The sequence below is a fragment of the Larimichthys crocea genome, chromosome VIII, assembly GCF_000972845.2.
Source record: "Larimichthys crocea isolate SSNF chromosome VIII, L_crocea_2.0, whole genome shotgun sequence".
In the NCBI taxonomy this organism is placed as follows: domain Eukaryota; kingdom Metazoa; phylum Chordata; class Actinopteri; family Sciaenidae; genus Larimichthys; species Larimichthys crocea.
Window position 1 is genome coordinate 23,517,281 of NC_040018.1, and position 10,332 is coordinate 23,527,612.

Below are 10,332 nucleotides of genomic sequence, written 5' to 3' on the forward strand. Positions count from 1 at the left end.
ATGGCACCTCCAAAAAAAATCTATCTGTTTATGTGTAACAAGTGTGAATTCTATGTTTGAGACAATAACAAAGGGAGAAATGTACACTTAAACAGATATTAATATTTTAAGATGGCCTTGTTTATCTGACTAAAATATTTTTTTCTGCCTGTTCACAGCAGTGCTTTGCTCTACTTCTATACTGGTGCTGGTGTCTGTTCTCCAAACTGGGAGCACACTGACCACTGTCTACTGTGGGTAACACACTGACTACGCATAAGAACTTCATATAACCCCACTACTGCCGACTGGTGAGACATGTGATCAGGACAGTCATCACAGTCTGATAAAATAAGGGTTTATTTGTGTAAACAAATGTTTCAGTGAGATTTAAGGGTGCATGTAGCTCAAGCCTTACTGATAAAAATTGCTGAAAAGAAAAAAGGTAAGTGACAAGAAGAAGGAGGAAAATTGCTGGTGGTACATTCGGTGCCAGAAGCAATTATAAAAATGAACATCATAGTGCGAATTAGAAGAAAATGCCCAAAGCAAGATTTAAGAATCAAAGATCTCGTACTCACTACATGAGTTTCCAGCTTATTCACACACCTGGATAAATCAAATAACCTCAATATAATGGCCCTGTAACATCCTGTCTTTTATCATTTTTCATTCTATTTAGTTTTTCTGCTTGAGAGGCGCTGATTCTTTTGCAGGATTTATTGTGTGGTGCTGTTGAATTGTATTGTGTTCTACAAAAAGCCTAAATGATGGTTCAAAGACACCTGAAGAAGGTCATGTTCTTCGAAGTGGGACTACCATGGGCAGCAAACAACATGTTACAGTGCTGTCTTTACATCACTTCATGGACAGCGTTTCACAACAGTTTGTGTAAGGCATGAGACATGAATCTAGAAAATCCTTGAAACAAGTTTATTTGTATTGGAAACAGCTGAGTGATCCTGCCGGCAGCCTCGCTCACATCATCTGAGAATATGAATCCATAAAAATAAACTAAATGCTTTAGGTTATTTTTGCCAGTCTCTTCCATATCCTCCCCCCCTTTTTCTCACTCATTTACTGTCTCACTGTCCCCCCATGTTGCATTGTACACAAACTGGAGCACTGTATGGCATGTGGTGCAGAGAATGAGTCAGACTGCCCACCAGCTGTGAGCGTGGCTCGCCAGTGGGGAGGAGTAAAGATATTTCATGCAGGGCAGGCAACAGCCAATAACACTGGTGTGTGATTTACAGGGCTATTAGGATGGAGGCCAACAACAAGCTACAAAAATGGACTTGAGGTGTAGCCTAGAGAGACATATTCAGATGACTGCAATCATAATTAATGCTCTCGTTTGAACACCTACATATGCTCAACATCATTGAAACCATCTATTCTTGAAATGTATGCCTGCTTTTGAAGATTCCCTAGACAAAATTAGTTATTTAGTGGTTTACTTTCACCTTTTTAGTGAGGTTTCACTGACCCCCTGGACCAAGAGTAGGGTCACAGCTACCATTGAGGACACTAAGGTCTTGTCCTTAGGATTGTTTCTGGATATTGTGCTGACTTTAGGGTGTGTTTACATAGACCTACACCCAAATGACACTTTATTGGGTGATTTTGGTATCATGTGGAGTACATGTGCTTTAATTTGATTTTAAAAAAAAAGTTATTTCCCCACAACACCAAATGTTAATACAGATCTGAGTAATGTGGAGTTTTTATACCCTGAGGGTAGGGTTTAACTCTCATTTGACTTCCTGACATGAATATATGCAAATGAAAGTCTTTCCCCCTCCTTCTTCAGACACATGAACCACTTGCCACATGCTTACAACCAGCCGCTGAAAGCATATTATCCAATTAGCGGGCGTTAGAGAAGGGGTCGTCCTTGGCACGGCAGTTTCCTAATTAGAGAGGAACACGTGAATTTGCTCCCCTACTTAGACCCATGTAAACGGGACATTCGTGTCTTCACAGTAAAAACCCAACTTACTCTGTGTGTGAAAAAAAGAAAGCGAGAAATATGCACGCCTTAGTAAACGCCTTCATGCGTTGCCTCTCCTTCCTCTTGCCTCCCTCTTGGCTTTGTGTCAGCTTTTGCTTGTGGGTTGGGAGTGAGTGCGAAGAGACGCTGCCGCGGCCCAATCCCAGAGCTCGTTTCAAACGCAGAAAGCCTCTTACATATGAGGAAGTAGCAGCAGCAGAAGCAGAAGCCCAAGGAGGCTCCAGCCCGTCGGTCTTACCAGGTCCAGGCTGCGTCTCGCTGGCTGCTACAAGCCCCGCTGCTCCTCAGGGCCCTCAGTCGGGTCGGATCTGGATCGGGGGTCTCTGGCGAGCCGTGGAGCGCGTCTTCGGAGCCCCCTGGGTCCTTCTCCGTCATCACTGGTGCCCGAAGAAACGTCGAGCAGCTTTACGCACCCCGTATCCTGTCTGTGCCTTCGAGTCAAGCGAGATTAGAAGCTTCCAGGGAGGTGCTGCTGCCGCTGCTACAACCGAGCAAGGGAAGAGAGCGTGTGCAGGCACCTTGACTTATTCGAGGAACATGAGTGGGTCCGTGGGGATCCCTGATCTGAACCCAGTGGAGTGCGCCTCGGATGCGTCAGCGGAGCAGGGCATCGATGAGGTAATCACCGTGGATCAGCACACGCAGGAAATGGGGACGGTGACGATAACCGTGGCCATTCAAGCGGCGGAGGACGAGGAACCCGAGGAAGTGTCATCCAATAATATTGACTTCCTTGGAGGCAGCTGTAGTGAGGACGAAATCGGAAGACATGACAAATCAAGGTTTGATTCACTTAAAGTTAATTGTCTTAACAGCCAGTGATGCCCCAAGGTTTGTAAACTAAATATAAGTTAATTATCCTCATGTAGTTAACAATCTGTCTCCCTGGCTTTGGTTGACTTATTTTTCATAAATGTGCCCAATAAATGTATGGTGTAAGTGTATTAGTCAGACTGGGTTCAGTAAGGTTGGTGGGTGAATGAAACGTATCCCTCTTGGTGTCAAGGTTATTTGAACTCTTCTCGTCTATTTCTGCTCCGGATTGTATAGCTTATATTGGCCCCCAACTGCCAGCACATGAGCAGCATGGATACTGTTGGATTGTTTTTTGTTTCACTGAATGAATGCCAGTTGTGTTTTAAAAAAAGAGACACTGTGCAAATATAACTGTAATCCCGAGAGGGGTATCACTGTGACCACAAAAGGCAGTGACGGACGTGACAGTGTGCTAAGAGGACAATAGATGCTCCAAATTGAGGGGGTGTAAATCCTCAGACATACCTGAGGGATATTATTATCTCCTGGGTGGGATGGCGGGAAGTACCACCTGTAGGCAGCATCAGTGCTATTGGCCTATAAGCAGACACCTGAGGGAGGAAAGAGCGAGAGAAAGATAAAGGATGGCACCTTCTCTTTAATCTAATTCCCCTGCGTCATGGCCTGCTATTTTTATCCTCTGGCCGATAAGTTCCCGACTTGGACTACGTGAGCAAAGGGTGAGTCAGTGACAGAAAGGCCAAAGGGGAAAATAAATCGGCACAACAAGTGTGTACGTTACACCGTAATGGTTCTCTGGCATAAAGAACATCTGGAATACCTGTGTAGCTGTGCTTTGTGACACGTTTTTCACACAGGATGTATTTCAAGATAAACATCTGATAGGAAGCATGCTTGCATCAGATAGAGGAAGATGCAGATTGCCCGCTGTCAGTCTCTCTTTTTTTTTAAATAGCCTATTCATGCAACATTCCTTCACAGACTTGCAGTGCACTACTTATTAGTGACTTGTAAGTGAACTTCAAGTATCACTTTACATTGCTACTGTGTTTTCCTCATTTTGCATATTTAAACTCTCTTTCGTATGTGCTGACACTGACAGTATTGTCTTCTAAAAAGCGCAGCCCGTGGTTGTCTTTTATCTGAGGTCCTGGGGAAGCAGTGGGCTCGTGCCAGCTGTGCGGTCAGCCGACTGGAGAGCTGTTTACTGAGGGCGTGTGCGAGGGAAGGGAGGAGGCTGGAGGAGGTGATGAGTCATACCACAAAATTTCATTCAGACCCTCACTCTAATCTGCAAGGCTACCTTACTCTGCTGCTCCACAGTTTCAGCCAGGTGTCTGACTGAGATCAAATAGTGCCTAAAAGCCATGGCTGTGCAGTGTTGGTACCAGTTTTTGTTAAATTGTGTGAAGTTGATTTGGTTGGCCACCATATTGTGTGTGGGAGGTAGAGCCTGTGACTCTTCGCCCTTCAGATGGAGAGGTTTTGGCAGTTTCAGGATTGGTGGGACACTGTCGAGGTCTGGCACTGAGGCGTTGTGGCTCTTACTGGAGACACAGCTCGTCAACTGCAGCAAGGAAAATTGCAGAGGGAAATGATTATGTATTCCTGCCAACAACTTATAAGCCTCTGGCTTATTGTATTAATGAAAGTGAAATGTGTAACAGTTGTAATTTTGGCAGTTCAGATATGAAGCTGTTTTCAGTGATGACTCTCTTCTGACCATGATGCATGTTGTCTTCCCACACACAGCGGTGCTGGGACCAGCGGAGGGGAGTTGGAGGAGGAGAGCTGGCAGCCTCCAGATCCAGAGCTCATCCAGAAGTTGGTCACGCAGATCGAGTACTACCTGTCTGATGAGAACCTGGAGCATGATGCCTTCTTGCTGAAACATGTCAGACGCAACAAACTGGGGTTTGTCAGCGTAAAGTTACTCACTTCGTTCAAAAAAGTAAGCATTGCTGCAAAGGGGTATGATTAAGTACACTCTGGAAACTAATAATTGGGTTCCTTATGGTAGTAGTAGTAGGAATAGTAGTCCACTGATTGCTCATTGTGTGCTTTATTCATGAGCTAATAGTAAAGTGAATGTCTAACCACTGTCTACATACATCATATTTGATCACTGCCCAAAATGTACAAATGAACGGAGGACAAATCAGTTTTAAAGTGAGAGGCTGCATAAAGTTCCAAGCCATTTTGAATTCCTAGTGACATTAGGCTGAGAAAGAGGATGTAATGACTGGCTGTTTCTAGTGTCAACATGATGCTGTTGGAGATGCAATGATATTCTCACATTGATTCGCAACATCTTGCGCTACTTTAGGCTTATGCATGCAGATTTGATGGGCTGTTTTGGCTGTAATCTGTTTATGCCACAACCAATCTGAATCCAGCCACTCATTTTTAATATAAACAAGGATTCAAACATGAGTTTGATAACACTGAGGTGAGTCATTTTCAACACGAGCAAATTATACAGCGATAAATTGAATAATGTAGTGAAGCTAGGATGTTTGTGGTTATTAAATCGGTTACAATGCCATCACTAGAGATATTAATTTAGAAAGTGTGATTGTCAGGAAGGCAGTATAAATAACTGATCGACTGATCCTGCTGAAATTATTGTTTAACCAACAAATCTTAACTGATTTCATAACTCTCAAAGAGAAGCTGTTGCAGGGACCAAATTTGTGAGTTAATAGTTGTGAAATGGCCCTCTTAAATCACTTAGCATCTCACCCATGTAACCCAAGGATTGTCTCTTTTGCAGGTAAAACACTTGACTCGTGACTGGAGAACAACTGCTTATGCTCTGAGACACTCCAAGATACTTGAGCTGAACGATGAGGGGCGTAAGGTGCGGCGTAAATCCGCAGTGCCAGTCTTTGCCAGTGAGTCGTTACCTAGCCGCATGCTGCTGTTAAGTGATTTGCAGAGGTGGCCAGAGCTGGCTGCTCTCACTAAGGATAATGGAGGCAGTGAGGGAGGAGCCACTCAGCAGGAGCAGCTGATGAAGCTGTTATTGAAGGCATTCGGAACATACGGTGCCATCGCCTCCGTTAGAGTCCTGAAGCCTGGGAAGGACCTGCCTGCAGACCTGAAAAGGCTGAGTGGTCGCTACACTCAGCTAGGCACTGAGGAATGTGCCATTGTGGAGTTTGAGGAGGTGGAGGCTGCTGTGAAAGCCAATGAAGCTGTAGGAAGCGAAGATGGAGGGACCAGTTCGCTGGGGTTGAAAGTAGTCCTGATTGGCACCAAGCCGCCCAAGAAGAAGGTTCCCAAAGAAAGACCACGTGAGGAGGGAGGGATGCGTAAAAGTCGCTCGCTCAACTGTAGAGTAAGAGAGCTCCAGTACCACGGGGACGACTCAGCCTGCAGCTCCTCAGACACTGAGAGCAACCCTACATCCCCTAGGCTTGCCAGAAAGTCCCAGTCCTGCAATAAGCTCAGCCCCACCACTGCAGGGATCAGTTTCCAGAACAATCACCTGAGTCCTGGTATGTCCCCGCGTAACAGTCCCTGGTCTAGCCCCCGTGCAAGCCCCTGTTCTCAGCGTAAATCTCCTCATTCCCACAAGTCTCCTTTAGCCAGCGAGGGCAGACTGAGCCCTGAGCCTGGTCGCCGCTGGGCAGACTACTCTTCAGACAGCAGCCTCACCCCTTCAGGGAGCCCGTGGGTTCAACGCCGCAAGCAGGTAGCGTCTCAGGAGAGCAGTCCAGTCGGCAGTCCGATGTTGGGTAGAAAGATCCAAAATGCTGACGGTCTGCCACCGGGCGTAATGAGGCTGCCACGGGGTCCTGATGGAACCCGGGGCTTTCACTGTGTCACTGTTGGCGAGAGGGGAAAGACTGCCGCCACTCAGACTTGATATGTGGAGCGTCCTTCTACATTCCATATCCCCCAGAAATAAAAGGATAGATTGGAAATTTAAGCTGTTCTTGGCCGTGTCGCTCAGCCCCCACCCTACCTTTGAGACTGTAGATATATTTTTGTTGAGTGCATCAGTTTTCAGTCTTTGTTATATTTTTATACGATGTTTTGCGTTACAATGGTAACATTAGTGAGTTACTAATGAAAATCTGAGTGAATGTAAATTTATATTGCTTTAAAATGGACCATATCACCTCCATTACTGTCTAAACTTGTTCAACGTGAGGCAGGTTGGAGAGGAAATTCCACTTTTTCTTTTCTTTTTTTAGATTGTAAAGTGTCCTCTGTCTTGTGTGTAAAAGCTCACAACATTGTCTGTGGATGGTGTATAAATGTGTAAGTGGCATAGGCGCATGGACTTGATAGAGATATCACCATATGCCTTTTCTGTATTTGTCTACTGTGAGTTCCATGTCTACATGCTATTTAAACTGAGGCCATAATCGTTCCACTGCCATAAAGGATGGACAGTTAAACTTGGACATGAGATATATATATATTTTTTTTAGGTTTTATTTCGACATTTTTAATTTCAATGTTTTCAGTACTCTTTGGCACTTAGTTGGGAGGGGCCCTGTGAATTTTTTTTTTTTTTTTTTTTTTTTTTCAGCAGGTGGCTGGTTTATTTATTTTTTTAGCTTTATTGTTTGTTTTTTTCTTGACATATCTGTTTCCATCAGTCTAAACTCAGAGTGAGGTTTGAGGGATCAGGTCAGGCAGAATAAATGCTCATACACCTGAGCTGGGGTATTTGTACAGTGTGATTCTTATTGTACAAATAAATCACTAAAATTGCAATTTGCTTGACTTTCTCTTTTGTTTGTGACACATTTTGAGGTGGCGATGATGATCTGAAACACCCATGATCCAATCTTATTATTTTATTTCAATATGTAAGCAAAATTAAGTGAGAGAGCGTTGCTGCGCCAAGACTGTTGAGACTTTTCCGACTTGGAAAGCAGAATTGGCACGGTGATGTGTTTTTGCAATGGAATGCACAGATGGGCGGATGATAAAGAGAGTTGATGGATTATAAGCTATATCAACCCTCCACAAGTAACATTAAATTGACAAAATGGTGGAGTAGATCACTTGCACATGTTCATTTATTTCCTGCATCTTGGTATGTGCAATGCCAAAAAATAGTATTCACTATGCTTTGAAATATCATGCTTGAGTCCAACACTGAGCAGGAAATGGTAATGCCAAAATGTCTGCAAATGATCCAGATTGCATCCAAATATGTAACGCACATGCAGCATAACTGGTTGCATAAGTAGACACCTCCCACAGTCAATATGTAGCAGAGGCACCTTTGTGACATCAATTACAATGTTATGTTCTGCGTGGATAGGTCTGTGCCAGGTTTACTCATCTGAACATCCACATTCACCTGCTCTGTCAAAGCTCTGCAAATGAATAGCAATTTTCACGTCTTGCCACAGATTCTTGATTGGATTGAGGTTTGGGTTCTGAATTGGACTGTATTGTTGTTGTGAATAGAGTACATTCCTATTCTAGCTTTTGCTTTGTCCTGTTGGGGGAAAAAAAGCCTCTCCCACAGTTCTCTTGCAGACCACAGCAGATTTTTACATCAAACAGGATTAAGTAAGTATGATGGACAAAATGCTCAATTTTGGAGGACCATCTCACTTTTTGTGTCAAACACTCATCCAGATGTGTGCCAGTTACAGCTCCTGAGGGTCTTTGAGTGTCCTTAAACCTTTTGGTGGCTGCTCAGAAAGGCTCTTCTCACACGGACATTTAGTTTTTTAGGACAGACTCTGAAGGAAGCTAATCTTGATCAACAGATTGGTATCTTCAATAGCTTTGTCACAAACTTGTTTAGCCTCTAAAAATAAAAAAAAAATGACCATAACAAAAGGAACTTATGCAATCAATCCTTTGTGTTTAATATTTGTTTTCATTTAGATCATATTGTAAAGCTTTGTTTTCACTCTGTCATGAAATGGTCCTCTCTGCTGATTAGTGTCAAAAAAAATTAATTACCTCTTTGTGAGTCAGTGTTGTGTGACAAAAAAAATAATCAAAAGGTCCAAGGGTGGTGGATACTTTTTATAGGCACTGTAATTTCTGTCATGTCCTCAGGTGGTTTTAAATGCTCCTTAGCAACCGTGTGAGAGTGTGAGAGCAAGGAGCACGCAGTAGGATACTTATAGAGTGGTCAGACTTGTGTGGTTCAATTCATGTGGTTGCAGAATTCTGTTTATCCACATTTTGTTGTGAGTGTATGTGTGTGAGTGTACAGTGACACAATCTGTCAGCCAGTGTTGGGCTCAGGGGTCAGAGCCAATACTCCAGAATATAGAGCTAGAGTGGGACTAAGTGGGATTGCATAAGAGAGGGATGAATAATAAACTTTTGTTCTCTTTGTATGCTTACTGATTCAAAATCAGGAAGTCGTGACACTGTCTGCCTATGACAGACAATATGTTGGCTCAACTCACAATGACTCTTAATTCTAACAGTGTCAGTAATGACTGTTTGGGATAAGTATCACAGAATTAAACTATTATTCCCTTGAGACTAACTGATATAAAATCATCATTTTGGATGGTTTCATGCTCGCAGCAATGGGAATCTTATGATGAGGGATAATAGTGAATACCACTCAGGCATCATTTATAATTGCAACAGTAGTCATTGATGTGTGAATAAGTTATTTAGTGAAGTAATTTAGCTTTTTATTCCAGACTTGTTTTTTCTTCCTCCAGACATAAGTAAGATGTGATGTTCAGAAGTAGAGCTTTGTTACTTTATGCCATGTCATTGTGTATTCAGCTTGTGTAAGTATTCTACCATAATTATAGTATTGTCAAATTCATCTAACGTGTAACAATGTATATATATTTATACCCAAATGTATGTAGAAACACCATTCAGTATACATGAAATATTATACAGGTAATGTAAGTACGTATGCACAGTAATTCAGACAAACTGAGGTCATGCTGGCGCAGTCAGTAGCAACAATCTTAGGGAGTATTCTGTGGATTACAAATCCTTTTGTGAATATTTAAATTATAGGCTTTCAAAATTATGTCTTCTTGCAGAATATAGGTGAGTGCTCTCAGCAAACTCAGAGTTTATGACAAACACTTGCATCAGTCTGTGGGAGGGAGCTGGCGAGGCTGTGAGTGGGCGGCGTCAAATTTGAGGAACTAAAATTAGGGTGGAGTACATTTACAACAGTCTTAGCGAAGCGGCCAATTGGAACAGTCGACACAAAAAAATAAGAACAAGAGAATATGTGTTCCACCAGCCCGCTGTGAAGCCCCTCCACCTTCCCATAATCTAACATGACTACAGTTAAGTTGAAACAATGACATTGTTGAATTAAATAGAACTAATTTAGTAAAATACCAATACAAATCAGTCAATCTGTTTGAATGTTTCACCACCAGGTTAACCCTCTCATGACCACCTCCTTCTGTTACACACCTTTGGATAACATAGGCTTCTGACACCGCTCACTCTGTTCGATGTGAGAAAAAGCAGACATCTGTGAAAATGACCTCAGCTAATAATAGAGCTCTGAATTCCAGACAAAGGCTGCAATGAGAACATCATTCAAGCAGAAGAACCAAGCTCATAGCCCCTGGAAACTG

The 10,332-nt window shown here is 43.0% G+C and overlaps 1 protein-coding gene across 1 annotated transcript; it reads left to right on the top strand.

Annotated features, from left to right (window-relative positions):
- Positions 1-1,840: 1,840 nt before the first annotated feature.
- larp6a (La ribonucleoprotein 6, translational regulator a) lies at positions 1,841-7,501 on the top strand. The gene is made up of 3 exons (XM_010733110.3): positions 1,841-2,775; positions 4,523-4,721; positions 5,544-7,501. The coding sequence occupies exons 1-3, from the start codon at positions 2,012-2,014 to the stop codon at positions 6,639-6,641; spliced, it is 2,061 nt and encodes a 686-aa protein (XP_010731412.2). The 5' UTR covers positions 1,841-2,011; the 3' UTR covers positions 6,642-7,501.
- The last annotated feature ends 2,831 nt before the right edge of the window (positions 7,502-10,332 follow it).

Excerpts from the sequence above, each read along its gene's own strand:
- larp6a (XM_010733110.3), top strand. The coding sequence starts at position 2,012 with ATGCACGCCTTAGTAAACGCCTTCATGCGTTGCCTCTCCTTCCTCTTG. Across the intron at positions 2,776-4,522 it reads GGAAGACATGACAAATCAAG|CGGTGCTGGGACCAGCGGAG; the intron begins GTTTGATTCACT and ends TCCCACACACAG. Across the intron at positions 4,722-5,543 it reads TACTCACTTCGTTCAAAAAA|GTAAAACACTTGACTCGTGA; the intron begins GTAAGCATTGCT and ends TCTCTTTTGCAG.